Consider the following 25428-nt stretch of genomic DNA (forward strand, 5'->3'; position numbering starts at 1 on the left):
TCTGAGAAGTTGTATCAGACGGGCAAGAACTTTGTCTTGGGTGAGAATCACTTGAAGTTGAGATCTAAACTTTAACAACCTGTGATGAGGAAGGGAGACCATGCAGGATTTTGTATTTAGTTTCACTCCAATGAATTCCAAGTCCTGTGCGGGAGACGGTTGTGATTTTTCTTTGTTGATTGAAATGCCTAAGAACTGGGCAAGGTGTAGAATGGAGTCTGTGGTGCAAAGCAGCAGATGCCTTGTGGGGGTGGTGAGGAGCCAGTTGTCTAGATATGGAAACACACAGAATCCCTGAAGCCTTAAGTGAGCTGCTACAACTGCCATGCATTTGGTGAACACTCTGGAGGCTGTGGTGAGACCAAAGGGCAGTGCTCAAAACTGGTAATGATTAGCTCCCAGCTGGAAGCGGAGATATCTTCTGTAGCATTTGCCCATCTTTATGTGGTAATACGCAACCTGAAGATCTATAGAGCACATCCAATTGTCCTTCTCTAGAAATGGAAAGATAGACTGAACCTTGACCATACGGAATTTTGTCTGTCGTACAAATTTTTTCAATATGCTGGGGTCCAAGATTGGCCTCCAGTCCCCTGTCTTTTTTGACGCTAAAAAGAATCTTAAGTAAAATTCGGATCCTATCTGGTCTGGTGGGACTGCTTGGATGACTCTTTTTTTGAAGCAGCTTTTGAATCTCTAGTGCAGCTATATCCCTCTGAATGGGTGGAACATCGGGGATTCACCTTTGTGGTTTCGGGAAAAGATTGGAAGGGAATGCGGTAAACTCTGGTAATTGTCTGCACCCAGCAATCTGATGTTAGAGTGCCAGGCTGCGTGGTGCAGAGAAAATCTTCCCCCGACTGCTTCCAGAGGTAAACAATCAGACCGCCACTCAGGTACACTGGTAGGGTTGTCCAGAAAAGTAATCCCTGGAACCCTAGTTCTGTGAACCCCATCTGCCACAGGAGTGGTGTATTCCAGAAGAGCACCGCCCTCTGCCCCAGGAGGAATACTCACCACGTGTCAAAAAAAGGCCCTTAGGTCTTCTTGAACCACATCTTTCCACTCCGCTGATTTCTGGAGTAAGTCATTGTGGAGTGGAAAAGCACACGCCCACAGCAGAAAGGGTCTTCCCATCCTTTTCAAACCTGGCTAATGTGTCTCTGAATTTTGGGTCAAACAATGAAGTAGCATCCACAGGAGCATTGATAAAGGAAGACTTGAAGGGGTCCACAAAATCACACAAGCACATCCAGGCATGGTTCCTAATGGAAACGCCTGTACCTGCTGCTCTAAAAGTCCCTTTGGCTGTATGCACAATAAGCTGCATTGATGAATGAGAGATCGGCTCCAGGGTGGCAAGCTGGGAGGCAACCTTATCGCGGACCTCATCTGACACTGCTCCTGCCAAGATATCTGAAAACTCAGTTATCAGATCCCTTTGGAGTTGAGTGAAGTGCGCCAAAAAAATTCAAGGACCGAATAGCAAAGGTCGTTGAAGCAAAGACCTGCTTCCCAAATCTGTCCATCGGCCAGGACTCTCGTTTAGAAGGATGGACAGGTGAACTTTCTTCAGTAGGTTCCTTTTTTGAGGCTGCCTCCACCACAATGACATCCACTGCTAGACCCTTAGACCAAGAGGACTGATCCTCAGGGGCTGAAAGAATTTTGTCCGGTGTCCAGGGAATAGGCTCTATGGTGTCAGAAACTTTCTATGGATGCTGCACGATAAGTCTGATTAGTTCATCAGCAAGTAGGGTCACCCAAGAAGTAGATAACAGGGCAAGAAAAGCCTGCAAGAAAACAGATTCTTCAGAGGATGGGTTTGAGGGCTTCCAATCACCCCTCTGTTTTAAAACTTCCAGGATGTCTCCAAAGGAGACATTTTCAGGGGGTGACCATGGGTGACCCTTCCCCTTCATTGTAATCTGTATCCTCAGTGACTGATTCTTCTGGAGAATCCAAGTGTTTCCTCTTGCATGATCTCTTATGGGGTGGCTTCTCAGGGGGAGATCTGAGGAGGACTCTGTAGAGAGGGGACCCTGCACTAGGGTAGCTTGCTGCTCTTGTGCTGACTGTCCCAAAGTAGCAGATTCTGTCAGCTGCAAACCAGAGGGAACACACATATGGCACTCAGATGGGGTTGGTACCAACTGGGAGCCTGCTGAGGCTAGGGCTCTCTCCATAATCTGGACAGACCTGCCTGAAGAGGGATGGGGGCCCAGAACTGAGAAAGACAACCTCAGAACTGGGGTCACACTCCACTCTGGTGAGCCGCCCCCCCAGAGTAGGATTTGAGAGAGGACTTGAAACTACAAAAGCACCAACAGCCATGGACTGTACCGTAGAAAAAAATTGGAGCAAATCCAGGGATCCCAAACTGACAGACAAATCTCAGTCCCGTGGGTGCGATAGTTTCAATGGAGCCGAAGACCACAGAGTAAATTCTGGTACCGAGGTGAGATCCACCATAGGTACAGAGGAAGATGGCACTGGCAGCATGGAAGCAATGGGCTCCAAGACCTGAGAAGAGGATGAAGGAGAAATATATGTTGGAGTCTTGGGAGAGAATGCTTCTGTTCTGGGAGGTAGGGAGGTCTGAGAGGGAGCAGAAAGGTCTCAGGCTGCCATAGGCTGATCCACTAATCTAATTTTATCCATTTTCGATAGGCTCCTAAAGAAATGGAAGGACATTCCTGATGGATTCAGCTGCTGACCCAAGAAGGGGTCTATTGAAGGAGAATATCTAGTCCTGGGGGTACTCATGATCTAGACTGTTGAATAGTAGTTGAAGATGGTATCGAAATAGTGGAAGTGGCAACGGACAGTGCTGGAGGGGTCATCGGCATTGAAGTCATGGTCAGTACTGAAGATATCTGGATAGTCTCAATAGTAGACGGCACTGAAGAAGATTTTGTTGGTTTTGGTGCCGGAACAGAAGACAATGATATCTTTGGCAGTTTTGCATTCGATTCTGAAGAAAGCGTAGGAACTGGAGATTTTTAAATCTTGGAGTTATGCACGTTGGGGGAAGATGGTACCAAATGGCTCCTTTTTTTAGTGTCAGTTTTTTGAGATTTTGAAGTCTTCAACAAAAGGACATTTCAACAGTCCCTTAAGTATCAATTTATTACATCTCTCTGTAAGAGTTCCAGCACTAAAGCCCTTGCAGAGTGCACATGGAGGGTGAATTTCCAGATGAGGGACACCTATATAACAAACACAAGAAAGATGTCCATCCGAGTTGGGAAACTTTCTGCCACAGTCTTTACATTACTTGAACCCGGAGGTTCGTTTCTGCTTTTCTGCCATGTTATTTAGTCAATTGCAAGGGATGCCCACACTCACACACACTCACTCAAAAGGAAAAAGGGAAAGAAAAGAGAAAGCTTTTTTTTTTTTTAAATATACCAATTATGGTATATAAAGACTACCCAAACAGGTAAGAAAATGAAGAAAGAGTAGGGAAAGGGATACCAACAATGGTATCAAGGAATTACCAATGGTAAATGGGAAGGAGAGGCCTAATACTAACAATAGTAAAGAGAGAGAGAGACCTTGAGGTAAAAAGTTTGAAATAGAATCACTCGCACAAACACAAGGAAACTAGAAGATAGTAAATATCAGAAAATTGAATAAAGGGTGGAAATAATAGAGAAATATCAAAAAGTTTGAACACTTAGCTGAGTGCAACAGCTGACACATTCAAAGTTGTACATGGCAAATGAGTTCTGAGGCATTGGGAAGAGAGGCACTATGGGTAGAGCCTTAGCTCGAGAGGTTTTGGCAGGCGCAAGCTTTGCATAATAAAAAACAAACCAATCCAAAACAGGCAGAGAAACTCCATTTTAAGGACACGAACAGAAAACTGCAAGTCTCATAAACTTTAAACCATAAACTTGCTGTTTTCTGCTCGTGTCATTAAAGTGGAGTTTTCTCTGCCTGTTTTAGGGTGGTTTGTTTTTATCTTTTGGTTACCAGTGTTTTGCTTTGTTTGGAGCTTGTTTTGTTTGTCAAGCTTTGTATAATGGCTGAGTCGGTTTCAAGGGTTCTGGAAGTGAACCTATCTGTGAGAATGAATAAAGATTGACAACATCAGATCTTTACTTTATAGCATGGAAAGAAAACAATACACCACAAAAATAGTGCTAGTAACAAAAACATTTCTTTGTTTACAGTTAACCTTCTCACTCCTCTCCCCCAAGCATTTTTGAACACTAATGACATGAAGTAGGGCATATGCTTTTGAGTTCTCCACAAGTTCAACAAATTCTGAAAAAATTCAATATTTCCAATTTTCTTGCTCTGTCATACTTCACACACACAATTATTGCAGTATAATCCCACATTAAGTTACTGGTTTTATTACTGTTCATCTCCATCTCTCAAATCCTGTCTCCACTTCATTTCCAATGTAATCTTAATTCTTCTAGACAACTCTTGTGCTCCCTTCCCTCATTCCAACACTTTCCATGGGAACAATGGAAAAAGTTTCACAGGTACAGTCTCTCTGTGGTCTTTATTACCAGAAGAACAAGAATCAGAATCTCTTTCTGTTTCACAGCTCATTTTTTCTTGGACAAACTTTTGTATTTCCTCCTTAGCATGCACTTCATCAAAAAAAATGATTTTGTCCCTTCAGAGACGAATACTTTGAAGACAGATGGGTACAGCAGTTTGAATCTGACACCTGTTTCTTGACATTCTCTGAATAATGGAATAAATTTGCTTCTCTTCTGTCTGGTTTACAATGTGTAATCATTCTCCACAAACACTCTGCTGTCTCCCATTTGTAGTACTTTGTCCTTCTGCCACAGCTTTGCCAAAATAAACTCCTGCTGGTAGGATTGGATCTTTACTATTAAAGGTCTAGGTTGCTTTCTCATAGCCAGGTTTGGAGCATACACATGATGTGCCCTTTCAACTAACAACTCCTGCTGTGGAATACCAGTCCAGTTGCTTATTTGTGCTTTTACAAAATTAATGCAGTCTGTTCCTTCCAGCTTCTCTGGTATAGCTGAAAATCTCAGGTTTTCCCCATGTGCTCTGTCCTCTAATTCTATTCTTTTTTGAAACATCTCATCCTGAGCAGTTTCTTATTCAGCCGGCATTTTCTTCATTTTAACTTCTGATTTTTGCAGCTTTATGACCTCATCTGAATATTTGTTAAAAGCTTCTTCCATTTTTTTCCAGTCTTTTGTTGTTTGTGTTGATATACTCCATCAGTGTTTCATTTATTTTAACCAGGTCTGTGTGCAGTTGTGTTATATCTTCCTGTAGGTTACTGGAATTCATGTCTGGAGGTTGCATTGCTTTTTTGCTGAACAGCTGCAAAACTTTCTGCAGTCAGTGTTTCTTCCTCACTTTTTGTAACTGATTTTTTTCCAGGCATCCAGGCAGTACACTTACTAGCCAGTTACTGAAATTTACCCATAAACACAAGTCTACTGGCCTCTGTGCCAAGTTTGTTTTCACACTGGGAGAGCTAGAATTAAGCTGCTACTCAATGTGCAGCCATCTTGGAAGTCACAGTCCATCACTTTTGAGCCAAATGACAGGAGTTTGACACTACCAGAATTTTCACAACAGAGAGATTACTCTGCAGACAATGAGTGTGACATTATTATAAGGTCCACAAGAGCGTGATTACTGCACACCCTGGCTCTATATCCACCCCATCTTGCACTTTCAATTAGGCTTCCAAGGCTATGACATTTTGGGCTGTCTCTCTGGGCAGGAATGATAGGCATGGGTAAATGTCCAGAGTCAAACTGATGAGGTCAGTTAATGATGGGGCAAAATAAGACTCTTGTCATTTTATCATCACTAAGAGGGTCTCAGATAACAAAAGGAACTGTCACATCAGAAACCTTAATCAGTAACACACAGTAGATGTGGTCTAATCTCCATGAGATCTATATTCCAAATGAATTATATGGAAGAACTATGCAACACATCATGCACAAATCACTGTAGCTAGTTCATTATCGTTAGACTCCATTTTTTTAAACTCAGAAAAATCATATACACACCTATGAAATAGCACACATTAAACAATTTTAAAATTAACCTTAACACTATACTAAGCATGTGATGTGATGTCATGTCAAAATCAGACTTTAACATGTTCATAACACATTTCAATAAATGAATATTTCAAAGTTCTCAATCATTTTTAAACTATAACAATATACATGTATGAATTATTTAACAGTCTACCAGACCTGGAGTATTAAACAGGACTGTTTTGTCTCGGTCTCCCTCTCTGTATATCCTTGACCATCAGAGTTTGTACTGTTTTTATGTTCTTGTGAAAAGATGGTCTGCCACTCTTCTGGATGCTCTTCTTCCTGTAACTCTGACTATATGTTCTGCACAGGTTACTTTTTTCCCACTAACTAAAAGCTATTTTTACCAAATTCAACTTCAGGCTGAGGACTTTCCCATGGCTTTTGGTTTCCTAATTTGTCACCATCCATTAAGTATGACACTTTGTATACTTTGCACTACAGTATTTCTGTTTCTGGTGATTTCTTTTTAGAGTTTACTTTATGGTGGTTTGCAGTTTTTAAACTTCTGACCATCAACTGTTAAGCTGGTGAGAGTCTGAGTCCCTGCAATGAGGCATCCCTATATTTTAAAATGTCAAGACGATTTTCTTAGCTTTTGCAAAGCTGTTTTCATTATGTTCTTCATTTTTTGGATAGTTATTTTTCTCTTGTCTACTGAATAGGGTTAGTGTGGACTTGTGAAATGCCTGAACACCCATTCATGCTCAAATCTTCTAAACGTCTGACTTTTGTATTGTGGTTGATTGTCAAATGTCATATCAGCTATCTCCTGTCTCAGTAATAAAGACTTCAAAAATACATTTGCACCTCATGTGTCCTTCAGTCAGATTATTTCACAGAATTTTGAATAATAATCCACAGAGATAACACATGTGGTTCATCTGAAACAGAGCAAATCTGTATCCACTTCACTTCAAGGATGACCTGGAATTGGGCATAGTAGCTTTTCTTCATTTGGATTATTGGTATGCACTGCAAATGGTAAATACTGTGCAGTACTTCCATAAGAACTGGCATTAATAGCCAGAACATTACAATTATTGCTCTTTCCTTCTTTACATTTTACTATTCACAGATGCAATTTGTGTATGTTCTCAAGTACCTGTTCTCCTCACTTGATTGGGAACAGAGATTCTTCAAGTTTTGAACATAAGCACTGAACATAACTTGTTTTATCTTCAGAATGTCTTTCTTTGTTATTTTTTTATTTATTTTTTTTAGCTCAGCCCAGTCTTTCATTGTGATGTCTTTCAGTAGCTGCATTTCCAAATCAGTATAGGCCTGTCTCTGAGATTCTTTTTTCCTCTCTCACTGGTAACAGTGGCATGACTCACATAATCTCTAGTTCTTCTACTGTTTCTTCCTGCTTTGCTGGTAAATATGATCTACACAACTTATCTGCTATTTCCAGATCCTAGCTTGGTGCTATAATACCGTTTCTAAGTTTATTATATGACATTTTATGCAGTCTCAGCAATCCTACGTAGAAATACTCAAGTGTTTTTAATGTTACCACTTGAACTTCTTTGCCATAGATTTGTAGAATGTCTCACACACAAACACTACTGCTAATAGTTACCTTTCTAGCTGAATAATTCTCTCTTGTTCATCTGTAAATGTTTATGAACCACGGACAGCTGAGCTATTACTCTCTCTTGTATGGTCACAACTCCTATACCATTCTGAATGGCATCGACTTACAGCATCAATGGCTTGTTCACATCATACTACTTTAATCCTGCAGCATCAGGAAGTAGTTTTTCAAGCATTTCAATATACTTGTAGCACCTGTAGTACACTGATTACATACATGTCTCTGATGTCAAAAAGAAGCACAAGTTTTGTTAAGCACCTTTCAGAGTGCTTATGTTCTACTCTCATGTTAGAGCACACATAGCAATTCAACATTCGGTCTCACTTCTCCTCCTGAACTTTATTCTTCAAGTACTATTCCCACAGATTCAATTTATTTCTATGCAATTTGCTCCTTCCCTTATCTAAAGGTCCCATCTTCGATTATTTTATCTCCTTTACGTTATTCAGTACTTCAATTAAAACTGGTTAAATTCTGATTTCCATTTTCTAGTAATTGCTTATTTGGAAGCAAAAATAATTAATATTAGTCAAGCCTTAACTATGCCTGGGCAATTCAGAATCTACAACCCAGCTAGCTCAAAAGAATAATTTCCTTAGTTATGAACATTTGCACCCCAACATTTCTGACAAAGTGCTCTGTGAGGAATTTTTAAAATATGCCAGCTCATTACATTCCAAAAAAACATGTTTTCAACTATCTCTCTCTTTCCCATCACACCTGTGGAAAAAGTCTATGAAGTCTGCTTGGGTTATACTACATAATGCATGAAAAACAGTGTAAAATGTTTATTATGGTGTGTTTTACTTTTTATTAATGTATGTTCACCTGTGCCATTGTTTAAAATTTGAGAATTTAATAAAGGTATTTGAAAAATAAATTCTCCACGTTTTTCTGAATGATGATCAGTGCAAAAGATGAACCCAGCAAAGGATAAATCAACCTGTGATATTATATCAACAACTCTCTATAATATATGCATAATACCAAAATCTGAAACATTAATGTAGTACTACAGCAAAAAGTCATGAAAGTCACCAGTAATTATGAACAACAATCACTTTCAAATGTTTATGGAAATCAGTAGCTGTTTTATATTACACACATACCATTTTTTATTCTTATTTAATTAACTTGTTTAAACTGTGAGCTTTGGCCAACTGAGACCTACATGAATGGAGTTAAGTAGATTTTTACCTGCACTTTTATCAAATAATCCACGATTTAAAGAAATTTGTTTGTGTTGCATTGAGCAATATCTAGCTGGAAGTTGACTGTTTTTTCAGTAGGTCTCATACAAGTGGCATTTTCAGTTAAGGCTTGTTAAAAAACCTGCATAGCCAGTGATAAGTGGGGTAGTTTACCTCATTGTTATTCAGTTTCTGTCTTATACAAGTGGTACAGTGAATTGTTTTCTGTTTAAACTGTGAGCTTTGGCCAACTGAGACCTACATGAGTGGAGTTAAGTAGACTTTTACCTGCACTTTTATCAAATAATACACGATTTAAAGTAATTTGTTTGTGTTGCATTGAGCAATATCTAGCTGGAAGTTGACTGTTTTTTCAGAAGGTCCCCACCTATCCTCCCTGTTTTTGTCTTGGTGATAATCTTGGTGGCTTTGAAACTGCCCGCCCCTCTTGTAAATTTGCACTTGGATACTCCTCCTGGGCCCATCTCATTTCCTCACTCAAAAAAAAATATATATATCTGCATTTACTGTATTTGTGCTTCTTCCTACTTTATTTTGCTTTTGCGTCATCTTAAAAGTACTCAGTTGTATTTATTACTGCTTGGTGTAACTCATTCTAAGCCTTTTAGTTTAAGCACTTGGGCTTCAGACCAGTTGTTTTACATTAGGAAGGTTTGTGGCCTGCACTGTGGTGGCAGGACAGGTAGCTTACATCCTTCTAAGTTGGGAACTGCTGATTGAGGGCTCAGGGTCTGTTATTCTAAAAGTGTATTAGTTCTGGTTTAAGCACTTTGGCTTCAGGCCAGTTATTTTACATTAAGAAGGTTCGTGGTCTGCACTCTTGTGGGAGGAGAGGCTGGACTCTGCCCTTCTGAGCTGGGAATTTCTGGTTAAAGGCTTATAGAGCCTGCATATTTGAACTGTTTCTTACTGAAATTGGTACACCTTGTTTGCTGTAGCATAGACTAGATCCAGGCCTGCTGAATCTAGCTTTGTTTGTATGCTTGTTGTTTGTTTGCTTGTTAATTCCCTGAAATGCTAATTCCACCTAAAACACGGCTTTTCAGCACTTCTGTGAATCCCTAGCGATATCTGCATTGCTTACTGTACTTATTTCCTTGTTTCACTTAAATGTAAGTTACTGTTTGTCGTTTTTTGCATTTAAGTTACCTGCAGCACATTGCTTTTAAGTTACCTGGCACTTGCTCACTAAAGCAATTATATAGCTCAGCGCTAAAAAATTAAAAGCACTACACCCTCACAAACTCCCCTTGAGTACCTTGTTCCCCATTGGCCCTTTTTTCAATTACAAAGGAATTCCCAATACTATTCTAGCATGTCCAAAGGTCAGTTGTCAATCTCCTCTCTAGTCCAGCTGGTGAATCTGGGAATCTTGAGGCAATGTTACAACTGCTCATGTACACAGACAACCCTCTCCTCCTCCCAACAAATTCCAACACATGTGAGAGATGCAACCATATAGCCAAACTGGAGGCTAAGCTCTCTCAACTCAGTACTGGCGTAACCAGTCAGGAGGAAAAGGAAACCACACTCACTACAATTCCAGTCTCACATAGACCTACCACGACAGCAAACCAAACACATAAACACACAAAACATACTGGAGGCTCTAAATAAAAATCTGCCTAAGCAGCAGAGACCTCCAAAGCAGACACCCAAGCAACCGCTACCCCAAAACAAAACACGTGCAACACATAGCTCACAAAGCCAGTGTGCCGAACAGTCAAAGCCCTTAAGACTAAACAACACACCTGATACACTTGTAATAGGTGACTCTATCGTCAGGCACACTGACGTCCCGCTCACCAGGCTGAACAAGGAGAAGGTCACGGTGAGCTGCCTGTCGGGCGCTAGGATCTGCCACATAACACAAGCACTCAGGTCACTCCAAGGCAAGTACAAATATGACTCAGTCATTGTCCATGCTGGTGTGAATGACCTGAGACGTACCTCCCTGGACTACATGAAAAGAGACATAGAGGAGCTCTCTGAGCATGTAGCCCAGGCCGGTATGACCCTGACCTTGAGTAGCATCTTACCTTCACCAAGAATGATGCCATAATATGAAGACAAGATGATCAATTTCAACAATTGGCTTAAGTATTGGTGTCATTCAAAGGGGATCCAATGCCTGTCAGCCTGGGATGACATGCTCGACAAGCCACGATGGTTCACTAGGGACGGCTTGCACCTATCACCCCTGGGCTTTCGGATATTGGCAAAGGCTCTTGCTACCCCCATAGTGCCTTTTTTAGGCAAGGCTCAAAAGATAAACCCACCTCGATAGGTATCACAAGGGATAAGAAACTAAGAGTAATGCTACTCAACGCCAGAAGTCTAAACCTCAAGATGCATGCACTCGAAACTCTCCTTAGCATGGAGAACATCGATATCTGTGCAGTACCAAACTGGATCAAGGCTCCCGAGAGCACCCCAGCACTACCAGGTTATACCTCATACCACGCTTTTCGGCCCCAAAACTTGGACCGAACCACAAAAGGAGGGGGAGTATCAATATTCGTCAAAGATACCCACACCTCCAGGTAAGTGGCACAGCACGAAGCATCAGAGACTATCCATGTGCAACTAACAGTGGGTAAAACTGCCTTCCAGTTTATAGCCTGCTACAGACCACCCTCCCAAACCCAGGAACTCCACTCGGCCTTCCTGAGAACATTGGAAAATATGAAGGTCTCTTCAAACACCATTATATTGGGTGACTTCAACTACCCAAACATAGACTGGGAGCATTACTCTAGCTCCAACACCCTAGCCCAAAGGTTCCTAGAATTTATAAACTCAAATGCTATGGAACAACTTGTTACCACTCCTACAAGAGGGGAAAACATACTGGACCTGATCATCACCAACATGGGGACTCTATGCTCCAGACCAGAAGTGTATCCCTCACTGGTAAGATCAGACCATAAACTAATCTCACTGGATATTCACATCCCGACCCCGCCCCCTGCCCAGAAAACCCCAGTGAAAAACTTCTCTAAAGCAAATTTCACACTCCTCAAAACCGAGGTGGACTCCTTCAAAGCCCCCGGGCCTGTGGAAAATACGGCCCAGACCGCAGAATCCTTTATAAACACATTCTATGAACACCTTCAGGAATGCATGCAATCCCAAATAAAACCAAGACCCAATCCTCCAAAGGCAGGCGTCCTGTCTGGTAGACCCCAGCCATAAACAAACTATACAATAGAAGGAGGAAGCTACTATATGATAGATCAAAATCCCAAAAAAGGGAAGGCATCTCTGATCAGTATTAGCAAAAAACTACGGGCACACATAAAATCGTCTAAGGCCAGCTTCGAGAGAAAAATTGCACAGGACATTAAGGATAATCACAAGGCCTTCTTTAGTTATGTTAGGAACCTGGGTGGGAATTCCCAGATATGCTGAGAATTAGTCCAAAATGACAAAAAATACACCGAACCCACAGACATTGCCAACATCCTAGCTGACAGGTTCATGGCAAACTTCTCCCCCCCCCCCACCAAAAGGGCAAATATCTATCCCAGCAGAGTGCTGCCCCCCTGACATCTCAGATGCTCAGGTAAGAGCCGCCCTCTCCAAAGCAGAAAACACAGCATCAATGGGATGAGACGTTTTCCTGGGCTGCGTCCTACATGAACTCCAAGAAGAGCTAAACCCAAACATAAAACTACTGTTCAATCGCAGCCTTACTACAGGATATGTACCCAAAGAGTGGCGTACAGCAACGGTGGTCCCTCTCCACAAAGGTGGTGCCTCAACGGATCCTGGAAACTATCCCCCCATAAGCCTGACTAGCTTGGTCTGCAAAGCTATGGAAAGGATCATCATGGACCTTATAAATAAAGATATTGGGGACCTACAGACACTGAATCCTACCCAGTTCGGCTTTGTTAAGGGCAGATCCTGCCTCTTAAACCTGGTCAATTTCTTTGAAACAGTCACCAAGGCCATTGACGAGGGGAAGGTGGTCCACACAGCCTACCTGGACCTCGCAAAAGCCTTTGATACAATACCCCACTCGGGCATTATAGATAAGCTCATATATATATAAACCCCTATGTCACTAGATGGGTTGCAAACTGGCTCAAGGACAAAACCCACATGGTTAGAATTGCTGGAGCCATGTCAGACTCCAAACCAGTTAAACAAGTGGCATCCCACAAGGCTCAGTCCTGGGGCCTCTCTTGTTCGGTATATATTTCTCAGAGGTACAGGCCAACAGGGAAGGACTGTGGCTGACCAAGTTCGCAAATGACTGCAAACTGGGCGCCATAATCGACTCTCCAGCCGACACAAGCATCCTCCAAAAGGGCCTCATAGAAACAGACAACTGGTGCCAGAGCCATGGCCTCAAGCTAAACGCCAAAAAGTGAATAGTCATCCCTTTTGGCAAAAACAAAGTGCCCACAAATTACCACATAAGTGGTAATCCATTAAGTACGGAAGAAGTAATTAGGGACCTGGGGACCCAAGTTGATAGCAATCTCTCATTTGACAACCAAGTGCCAAAAGTGGTTAGAAAAACATTTTATATAGCCCACCTAATCATGAAGAGATTCACATCTAGATCAGGGGAGGTCATCGTGCCTCTTTACTCATCCCTCATCAGGCTCATAATTGACTACAATGCCCCTTTTGGGATGTACCTTACCAGACACCTGCAGCAACTGGAAAGACCCCAAAAGTGCCTCACCAAGAGGATCAAAGGGCTCAAACAGATGCCATATGCTGCCCGGTTAAAGAAACAACAGCTCTACTCAGTGGCATACCACCTGCTCAGAGGCAATCTGTGCCTGATGTATAAAGCCATGTCCAACCCGGAATTAATGGACATGCTGCACCTCAGAAAATCCAAATCCCATCGAGCTACGCGCTCGAGAGACTTGAACCTCAGCACTGAAATAAATAGGACATGCTGGAGGGACAGATTCATAACCCAGAGGCTCCCTTCACTCTGGAATAAAATCCCAGTCCAGGTTAGGCAGAGTCCCTCATTGACTCTCTTCAAGAGGAATCTTGATGAGTGGATGGGGGATCGTAGGTTTACCCCGGGTATCACTTCTGTGTCACTGTTAGACAGAGGCACAGTATACTAACCTCAAAAAAGGGCATAGCAAAATTAATTTAAAATGGGTGGCGAAAGCCAAACACACTCTGGCTAGGCTTATAAATGCCCTAGGGCAGATAGCCTAGTATGAACCTATGAAGTAAACCTAAAATGATGGCACAGGAGCACTGTCTGATTTGATATTCTTTATATTACTTGTACAGATTCACGTAATCTATTCCTCTTGTCCAGCTCTGCAAGCTGAGTGCATGTAGGCTGGCAAGCCACTGTCATCTAAGTCTGGGCTCCAGGTTTACATCTTTTGTACCTGCTATGAGAAGTTTCCAAACAAGGGTAAATCATCCCATCTGAGGCTGAATTAATCACTTTGTTCAGCCAAAGTTTTTACATTAGTGCTAAACGTATATCTCTACTACAAAAGCTGTGGTTCTAAGGTTCGGCATACTTCACATTAACATATAGTGACACAATCAATAAAGTGCACAGAGAAGCATTCATCTATAATCTTTCATACTAACCACATATATTACTGGGGAGTTGTGTAAGGATGTTAACTGAAGACCAATATGTTAAATGGACAGGGTTTAAATGGAGGGAAGGGTGGTACCACATTGTAAATGATCAGCGCGGGGGGGGGGGGGGGGTGCAACACTGGGACCTGAGAGTACTAATAAGAAAAATCTGGCTACATACATCCTAGAGAGAAAAGAAAATATGTTTAAAGCTACAAAAAAAGATTAAAATCAATGATTATGTGAGGAAGTAATACATTTTTACTGTTAGTGACTATAAAGACTTACTGTGCTCTTTGTCCAGCCAGTAATTCTGATTTTGCATACTCATAATCTTTTCTGACATCACTTGAAAGCACACTTTCATGAGTATATTTTTTTACTTGTTGAACTTCCACTGGATGGTTAAACCTGAAATAATGATCTCCACCAAGAATGACTCGATCACCCTGTATTAAAACACATTATGCTGCAGTCAGTTTACCGAATAATATTCCATATAAAAATAAACACATACTTTAAAGTTATAATGAATGAGTGTCATGCAAAGAAGAATATTTTTTGTTGTTATATGTGGAAAATAAAATACAATGATGAGAAAAAGAAAAAAACAACATTATCAAGAAATGTTAACTTATCACACTGGTTCCTTTCTTGGTGCACTTCTACAACAAATGAAACAATGAGCTTGTTAGCCATCCTGAGCTGATGAGCACCCCCCAGCCCTGCAGAAACACTGTAACATTGTATCTTGGTGGTTTGACAAAGCCTTTCCAAAAGTGAAATACTTCCCTAACAATTTTGACAGAAAACTGGACAATATAAAAGCAGGAACTAAAGACAGCTTGGCTAAGATCCTTCTGTGATCTTTGCTATTCATGACTAAAATATCAGTCAGTAAAAAGCAAACTAAGCTAGTTGTAGCGTCTTCCTGATATTGGCCAAGATAGGAAAGAAGATAATTTCTACTGCACACCAAAGGCTGCCCAAGCCTTTATAGAGATCAAACCCTGCCAGGGATCAAGTACTCAGGGTGAATGTACTAAGTGAGGCCACAGGGGGAGGAACCAAACCTTTTGAGGCCAAAAGAGGTCAATAAAAACCCTTTTTTCTTTGCACCAGGCTGCGTTCTGCAGAAACATGTCTAAGAAAGGAATTAGAAGGTAAGCATACAAGAGACCCAGGGGACAAGTATGAATCATAGCATTCCTCAGAGACTCTCCCTCTTCAGGGATCAGGATAAAAAATATGTTGCATTTGGTACTGATTGTATTGCAAAGTTGCAGCAGAGCTGGTCCCAGTAGCTGAAAATCTTGTTTGGCACTGACTGATAAGACACCACTCATGGCAGAAGGATAGTCCTGCTCAGTTGGTGCACTTGGATACTGGACTTTCCTGGGATGTGCATTGCAATAAGAAAGCACTTGGAAGACACTGCCCACTAATAAACTTCCAAGGCTCCCCAATATAATGGGTAATAATGGATTCTCCACCATTTCTTGATGTACATGACTACAGACTTCTTCTCTGACTGTACTGTAATTACACCCATGAGGAGGAAATACTGGAAGGTCTGCAAAGTAAAGAGAACTGCATGCATCTCCAGGACATTGATGTGAAGATTGGCCGCAGTCTGGGACCAAGTACTTTGGATAATGACAATCCTATTTTGAAATGCCCCCCCCACCCCCACCCCAGAGGAGAGGCATCTGTAGTTGCAAGGCCCTTGGTGGGGAAAACACAAATGAGCATCCTAAGAAAATCAGAGAAGTTAGCTACCATTGTATACGTTTCTCTGCAGATCTTGATGAGTTCGATGGGGTGATCCATTGGTTGCTGTATCATGAACCACTGGTGTGACACAGTCCACTCATTTACTCTCATGTAAAACCTTGCTTATGGGACTAGAGTGATAGCTGCAGTCAAAGAATCTAACAGGCAGACAGTCACGCGATCCAATGCATTGTGATAATGTAAAACCTATAAAGCTTGAAGACAGAGACAACAATCTAAACAAATGTAGCCTGGCTATCTGGACAGCAGTGTCCAGGTGGCAACCTATAAATTCTAGGATCTGAAGTGTCTTCAGTTTAGATTTTTCAAAGTTTACTGTAATCTCAAAGGACAAGCACATATGGGGTAAGGAGTCCTTTACTTGGACCAGCAACTCTCTTGTGGTGGCTCTGATGAAACAGTGGTCTAAGTACAGGAGCACCTGGATCCTTTGCAACCAGATTTGGGCTGCTACCACTGCTGAAAATTTGATGAACACACAAGGGGCTGTGATGACACCAAAAGGCAGAGTTCTGAACTGGAAATGACTGCTTCTCAACCAGAAGCACATGAACATCCTGGATTGCCTGGCTATCTCTTTTTGTTTCTTAAACAAGAAACATCTTTATTAAATTATCCTGTATGACATAGACAATCATAAATTTATACAAATGAAAACAAACCATATTAACAAAATTATAGTTGCAAACATTATACATCAGTTATAATCTATCCAGCCACTGTCAGTCAAACATTACATAGCTCATTCAAATTCTGCCTTCTTTTAAACCTTATTCCTTCTCTGCAGTTATTGTTCCCACAATTTCCATTTTTCCTATGTAATTTGATCCTACCCTTTTCTTAAGATCCCAATTCCAGTTGTTTTATCTCTGTTACTATATTCACTACTTCTAGTACAGTTGGCATAGAGTCTGATTTCCATTTTTCTAGTACTTGCTTTTTTGACATCCAACATAATTAGACTCAGCAAGGCCTTACTATCTCTAGGTAATTCTGATTCTGTATCATACAGAAAAAAAAATAATGTCCATAGTTAAGCCAATTTTCTCACCCAGTATCTCTGACAGAGTAGTCTGCAGGGAATCTTTGAAGTCTGCCAACTCATAACCTATGAACCTATAACACTCACAGAAAATATGTTGCCAATTACCTCTTTCTTCCCCATCACACCTCCAACATTTGCTGTCTACCTGTGGAAAAATTATTTAGAGTATACCTGTGGTATAAAAATACCTATGTAAACACTTGCTAACAAAGATCCTAAATCTTCCAGATTTTGTTGCATATTGGGAGATATACATAGGTTCATAGGTTAGTAATAGGCTAACTACCCTTGTGGGCTATTTTAAGCCTAGCCAATTACCCCCTGTGAGAATCAAACCCTGCACCTTGTGTTTGCAAGGTAGACACCTTAACCATTATGCTAACCTCCCACCCCTATATCCCCCACTGTTTTTTATGACTTGCTTATCCAATCTCTCTACGCAATCTTTTCTAACCTCGGCTGATTGATTCTTATAGTTATCATGTAATATTTTACATGCTCTATTAATTACTCCTTTTTTAACAGCAGCTTCTGTTCTAGATTCTACTAAAAACTCAACCAGTGCTGTTGTCACTTGGGGCCCCCTATTTCTTTCTCTTTGCCTATATTCTCATATTAATCCTTGATAGGGAAAGCAATACCTAGCCTGCAGCCCAAATAAATTCTGGGCTTCTTCCCATTTTATTACCTTTCCCTCTCTACTTATTTGCTCCCAATACCTTGGATCTTTTGCCAGTTTTCTCTAAAAAGTACAGCCCCCTCTTGCCTATTGTTTGTATCCCTAATTGCAGTTATCCCTATTGGCAGAATCTCCTTTCTCCAGTCCCATGTTAGCGTAGTTCTTAGAATAATTTCTGCTACATTATGAATATAATATTCTGTATGGTTCTTGCTATTTTCCTTAAGGATCTGCATCCAAAATTCCACTCTCTCCTTGTTTCTTTTGCTTCCCCCCATGTTTCATCATCATTCCTTTCCATTTTGAATTATAGGCTTTGGCTTGTGCTATGTATAGCAGCCTTAACTGTGCAGCGCTGAAATACCCCTTCAAATCAACTGCCTAATTCTAGTGAAAGAATCAGTTTATCCCACTTGATTCTTGCTGTCTTCCCTTCCGAAATAAAATCCTTCAGCTCTTTATCAATTGCAATCCACAACTTTTCGTCTGGTTGAAAAAAATATGCCTGACCTGTGCATAAAATAAAACGGACTAAAACAGTTTAACTGCTTATCTGCTTGTATCTTGCTATCCATATCCATAAAACAGTGTTTCCAATTTCTCAGTTTTTGTATTATCTTTTGTTTAGTCTCTTCCCACCTATCCTTAGCTGCCACAGCAGAATCATTTTTAATCTGTACCACTAAGTACTTCATTTTATCATGTCCCCATAAATATGGATATTGCTGAACAAATTTGTGTCTGGGGGCACATAATTTACAGCTATTGCGCCTTTGTTTCAGCTGAACTGGTTTTGTATCCCAAAAAGATTTGAAATTGCCTCAGAATGTTCCACAACACTGAAATGTCATTTTCTGGTTTTATTAGGTATAAAATAACATCATCTGCAAATAGAACCAGCTTTTCTTGACTATCATACTAATTATATCCTTGATTATATTATAATTATATTTCTGAGTCCCTTATTTTCTTTGCCAGTTGTTCTAAATATAATGCAAATAACAAAGGAGAAAGAGGACACCACTGCCTGGTTCCTCTGCTCAAACAGAAATTATCAGAGAGGAACCCATCTACTTCAATTTTTGCTCCCGATCCCTCATATATCCTAATCAACCTTATAATTTTATGAAGGAATGCAAATGCTTCTACTGTCCTGCTCATAAACGTCCAGCTTACAGTGTCAAATGTTTTCTTTGCATCAAGACCCACCAACACCAGTGGTATTTTCTTACATTCTGCTTCCCTCCGGATCATCAGTGTTCTCTTAATGTTGTCAAATGTTTGACTCCCATGCACAAAGCCACAATGATCCATACCTATCAGTTTTGGCATCACCTTTGCCATTCTTTTAGACATTATAGACATATACACTTTACAATTATGGATTAGGATTGAAATGGGCCTGTATGAAACTAGTTCTGATGGGCCTTTACCCTCTTTAGGTATTACAGCCACCATCACTTTTTTTCAAGATGCTGGTGCTTCTCCTCCTCTTAAAATACTAATAAACAAAACTTTCCAGATCTCTGTCAGTTTTTTCCCCACTAGCTTCCAACCTTCCACAGTAATACCATATATTTCTGGGGACTTTTCTCTGAATTGGTCATACATCACCATTTTTATCTCATATCCTGCTATCCTAACTGTTAGTAATTGAGGCTCATATATCTCTAACTTTCACATATTTAATTTTTCCATACACATTTCCATTTGTACCTTTTCTTTATTTCCATATGTCTTTGCTTTATTCAGACTTTCATAAAATTTCTGAAATATTTCTAGTACCTCTACAGGATCTCTTTGTTATCTTCCTTGTTATAGGCTCCTTACGCTTGACAACAACCCTTTCTGGTTTCAATTGCCCGAGTCGTTATGCTAAAAGTTTTTGGGCTCTGGAATCATTATAAAAAAACTGTTGTTTATCAGCAATCTTTCTAAAATCATGCATATTATCATGGTACTCTCTTATTTTTGGCTTAGTGTTCTGTAATTGCTCCTCTTTTTGCTCTGCGAGAACCACCTTATTGTGCAATACTTTGTCAGTCCCTCTAAATAATTCTTGTTACTTCTTAACCATATCTGTTTTTTTATTTCCACCCTATTTTAAAATTCCACTTTAATTTTATCCCACTCCGTAGCTATATTTATATCTTCTCTAATCATTTCAGAATAATTAGGGTGGGAAAGCAGCAGTGTCTCATTTTTATTTCATTATCCTGCGTTTCTATTTTAGTTATTACTGTTATGTGATCTGAAATAGTTATTGGATGCACATCAAAACTTTAATGCACATGTTTCATCTAGCCTAGCCCAGTTTTTTGTATCTTAGGGAATACTATGTAAATTCACTCTGAAATCCTCTTACTGAATTCACATCTTCCATGCCAAATATTTTCATAAATTTCTTAAAAAATCTACTCTCCTTTGTTATATGTTCCTTTCTGAGACCCCTAGACTCACTGTTGCAAATACAATTCTAGTCCCCACCTGTAAGCAATATTCCTTGCTGAAAACTAATTATTTCTCCCAGAATTTATAGCAGTTTTAGGTGGAATATGAATACATGCCAGTATAATCCTCCTCCCTTGCCACTAGCCCCTTAGTACTACAAATCTGCCATTATTATCTTTTGTACCCTCTTCGATTACTATTTGAGCTCTTCTTGCAATTAATATAAGTACTCTTCTTTTCATTTGCCCCGGGTATTCTGCTGAATAACCATCCTGAAAATCTTCCTTTTTCAAATTCACATGTTCAGTTCTTTCCAAATGTGTCTCCTGTAGCACAGATATTAGTACTGCACATTTTTAATATAGTTCACTGCTCTTTCTTTTTTGTATGTATCTGTGAGACCATTGACATGAAAAGATAATATAGACAGTGTCATTATATTAAAAAGTTATTATTCCCACCTTTTATGTGTAACAGCTTTTTCCTAAGTATTTAGTTTCAGTTTTGTGTAACATGCACACAGTAATGTTTGGCAGTTTGATCTTTTATACAGTTGTTTCTTGTCATATTCACTTGAGCCTATGTCACGTCTTACAAAACTTTTTGTTTTATTGAAAGGCCTCAAAAATACACCCTAAATAACTCAAAACCTACTAACGTAATACTAATGCACAAAACTGGGCATATCTTCAGCTGATGAAGTTTTACCCTCCTAATACTTTTACCACCCCCCACCCTTTTTTTTATGCTCAACTCCTGAGAGACTTGCTTGGTTACAAACATCTGCATTACAAGCTGAAGCTAAGTGAAACTTACAGTAGTGAATTTTAGTCTTCTGTTAAGTACAAACTTGCAATTTTAAAAATACTGCATTTTCATTTTTTTCTGTTTCCTAATTGTGTGTTTCTGAACAGTGTGCTGTCTCTCTCTCTCTCTCTCTCTGCAGTTATTTTGCTATAAGAGGGGGTGGTGTTATCACTTCTTTGTTATCCGATATTTAATAGCCTAGAGGGATTTCTCTGTACTTTAAGTGCTAGCCACAAAGTTTGAGAAATCATTTTGTTGGTGCGCCTTGTTGCTGTAGCATAGACCAGATTCAGGCCTACTGAATCTAGCTTTGTTTGTAATACTTGAGCACTGATCCAGGCCATCTTTTTTGGAGAAGGTTCCCCTGCGCCCTGGTAAGCAGGGGTGTGCAGTTAGAACTTCTCTGATTGAAGACTGCTGGAACAGGGCTCAGTTTTGAGCTTTTTTCTGGTTAACTGGGTAACTTGTTTAAATCAGTTTGTTTTCTATTGTATATATATATATATATATATATATATATATATATATATATATATATATATATATATATATAAATTGCACTTTATTCATCTGCTTTTACTGTATTTGTGTTTCTTCCTACTTTATTACTGGGGGCATTGACTACAACTCTGATCTGCGGTATATAACAATAAGTATCCTTTTCTGTGCTTTTAAACTGTTTGTTTTTTTTGAGTGTATATGCTTTATTTTCTGAAAAACAAACAAAAAATATATATGTATGTATGTATGTATGTATATATATATATATATATATATATATATATATATATATATATATACTTGTTTCCCGCCTTTCTAAGTTAGTATAGGTTCATAGGTAGGTACTAGGCTATCGGCCCTGGGGCCTATACAAGCCCAGCCAAAAAGGAACCCTGGCTTTTGCCACCCAAGAAAATTATTTTTCTGTGCCACTGTTGAGCAGAGCCACAGAGGTGATCCCCGGGGTGAATTTCCTATTTCCCATCCAATCTTCAAGATTTTTCTTGAAGAGTGCTAATGAGAAGCTTTGTTTGATATAGACAGGAAGTTTATTCCAGAGTATGGGAAGTCTCTGGGACAGGAATCTATCCCTCCGGCATGTTCTGTTTATTGTGGTGACAAGGTTTAGGTCCCTAGAGCTTGTAGCTCGGAGGGATTGGGATTTCTTTAATTGGAGCATGTCCAACAGCTCTGGGTTTGACACAGCTTTGTATGTTAGGCAGAGATCACCTCTGAGTTGGTGATATGTGACAGAGTAAAGCTGGAGTTTTTTCAGATGGTCTGCGTAGGGCATCTGTTTGAGGCCGGTAATCCTCTTTGTGAGGTATTTCTGCGGCCTTTCCAGTTGTTGTAGATGTCTTGTGAGGTACATACCAAAAGGGGCGTTGTACTCTATAATGGGTCTAATGAGTAATGAGTAGAGGGGAACAATGACCTCTTTTTTTCTGGATGAGAAACCTTTTGTGATGAGCTGTGCCAAATAGAAGGCTTTCCTGACTACTGTGGCGATGTGATTATCAAAGGAGAGACTACAGTCCACCTGTGTCCCAAGGTCTCTTATCACACTTTCGGTGTTAAGTATACTACCGCCTATGTTGTAGTTCATGGGTACAGAGTTTTTACCAAAGGGGATGACAATGCACTTTTTGACATTGAGCTTGAGGTCATGGCTTTGACACCAGGCATCTGTCTCAGTGAGGCCCTTTTGTAGGATGTCCACATCATTAAGAGTTTCGATTATGGCTCCTAGTTTGCAGTCATCTGCGAACTTCATTAGCCAAAGACCTTCTGTGTTAGCCTGTACTTCAGAGAAGTAGATATCAAACAGGAGAGGACCCAGGACTGAACCCTGTGGTACTCCACTTGTCACTGGTCTGAAGTCAGATTTGGAGTCTGCTACTTTCACAGTGTGGGTTCTGTCAGTCTGCCAGTTGGCAACCCATCTTGTGACATAGGGATTTATACCTAGTTTAGTGAGTTTATCTTTAATTCCAAAGTGGGGGATGGTGTCAAAAGCCTTGGCAAGATCTAGATAGGCTGTGTGAACCACCCTACCCTTGTCTACGGCTTTGGTGACTGCTTCAAAGAAGTCTATCAGGTTTAGGAGACATGATCTGCCTTTTACAAACCCGAACTGGGTGGGATCCAGATTTTGGAGATAAAAAATGTCTTTGTTTATAAGTTCCATGATGATACGTTCCATGGCCTTGCAGACCAGGCTCGTCAGGCTAATGGGGCGGTAGTTCCCGGGGTCCGTGGTGGCTCCCCCTTGTGGAGTGGGATAACCGTTGCTGTGCGCCATTCAGCAGGCACAAAGCCTGAGGTGAGGCTATGATTGAACATGGTACTTAAGTGGGGTGCCAGTACGTTCTGTAGTTCGTGTAGAACGCAGCCTGGGATTTTGTCTGGTCCCATGGATGCTGTGTTCTTGGCTTTGGAGAGTGTGGTTTTTACCTGTGCAGCCATGATTACAGGGCCTTTGCATTCTTCCGGTATAGAGATGGGCTCTTTAGGGGGTGAGAGGGGGGTAAAGTTAGCACTGAACCTATCTGCCAGGATGTTGGCAATATCAGTTGGGTCTGTATATTTAGTGCCATTGTGTTGTAACTCAGAGCAGATCTGAGTGTTGCCATTGAGATTCTTGACATAGCTATAGAATGCTTTGTGGTTGTCTTTAGAATCAGTGGCGATTTTGATTTCGTAACTAGCTTTGGAGGATTTTATCAGGGATGGCAGCTTCTTACTGAGGCTGACCAGGGAGCTCCTCCACTTGTGGGATTTTACTCTCTTTTGCAAGAGTTTCTTCCTTCTGTTGTACAGTTTGTTTATGGCAGGGGGCCACCAGATTGGCTTCCTTTTTTCGGAGGATAGCATCTTGGTTCTGTTTGGGATAGCACGATCCATGCACTCATGTAAGTGCTTATAATGTGCAATTGTATAGGATTCAGTAGTCGTAACTGTATTGTCCATCTGCATGGATGTCATGAAGTTCACCACTTCTGTCTTAAGAAGCATGAAGTTGGCTTTGGAGAAATGTTTTACTATGGTTTCCTTAATGGGGGGTGAAAGCAGGATGTGCATATCTAGGGTAATTAGCTTATGGTGAGATCGGACCAATGAGGCATTGACTTCAGGTGTGGAACTCCGGTCACTCATATTGGTAATGACTAGATCTAGGATATTGTTGCCCCTGGTGCGGGTGTGGATAAGTTGATCCAGGGCATTGGAGTTTATGAATTCCAGAAAGCGTTGAGTGAAGGAGTTGGTACATGAGTAGTTTTCTCAGTTAATGGTGGGGTAGTTGAAATCACCCATTATTAGGTTGTTTGGTTGAACCCTAATATTTTCCAGTACATCAAGAAAAGAGGAGTGGGAATCCTGGGGCATGGTGGGTGATCTGTAGCAAGCTACAATTTGGATTGCAGTTTTGCCCAGAGTTAGTTGCACTTGGATAACCTTGGCTGCATTATGCTGAGCAACTAGCCTGGAGGTGTGGATATCCTTAATGAATATGGACACACCTCTGCCTTTGGTGTTCCGGTCCAGGTTACATGGCCGAAAAGACTGGTATGAGTTATAGCCTGGTAGTGCAGGGGTGCTCTCTGGAGCCTTGAACCAGGTCTCAGTCACTGCACAGATATCGATGTTCTCCATTTTAAGGAGTGCCTCGAGTGAGTGCATTTTGAGATTTAGACTTCTAGCATTGAGTAGCATCACCCTCAGTTTTTGCTTGCCTGTTCCTGTTATGGTGGTGAATTTGTCACTTGAACCTTGCCTAAAAAAGGCACTATAGCGGCGGCAAGAACCTTAGCCAGTATCCGGAATCCCAGGGGTGACAGGTGCAGGCCATCTCTGGCAAAGCATCGTGGTCTATCGACCATGTCATCCCAGGCAGACAGACACTGGATCCTTTTAGAATGGCACCAGAAGCCAATTGTCGAAGTCAATAATTTTGTCTTTGTACTGCGGCATCATTCTGGGTGATGGCAGAATGCTACTCAGGGCTGGGGTCATACCTGCCTGAGCTACAAGATCAGAGAGCTCTTCCATGTCTCTTTTCATGTAGTCCAGGGAGGCATGTCTCAGGTCGTTCATACCAACATCAGGTTAGTGCTGAATTCAGGGCTGTGTTACAAATCTCTGTGTTTGCCCATACCTTAATTGGATAAAAGGAAGTTTCTCTGTTCACC

The 25428-nt window shown here is 40.8% G+C and overlaps 1 protein-coding gene across 1 annotated transcript in view; it reads right to left on the bottom strand.

Moving 5' to 3' along the window:
* Window positions 1-25428, bottom strand: part of KIF14 (kinesin family member 14) — a 2369812-nt gene that overhangs the window by 905210 nt on the left and 1439174 nt on the right. The window contains exon 16 of the mRNA XM_044086046.1: window positions 14751-14911. Coding sequence (XP_043941981.1) covers window positions 14751-14911 — 161 coding nt within the window. The remainder of the gene's footprint in view (window positions 1-14750; window positions 14912-25428) is intronic.

This window comes from Protopterus annectens, chromosome 10.part0, assembly GCF_019279795.1.
Source record: "Protopterus annectens isolate FY-2018-M chromosome 10.part0, PAN1.0, whole genome shotgun sequence".
NCBI classification, from domain to species: domain Eukaryota; kingdom Metazoa; phylum Chordata; order Ceratodontiformes; family Protopteridae; genus Protopterus; species Protopterus annectens.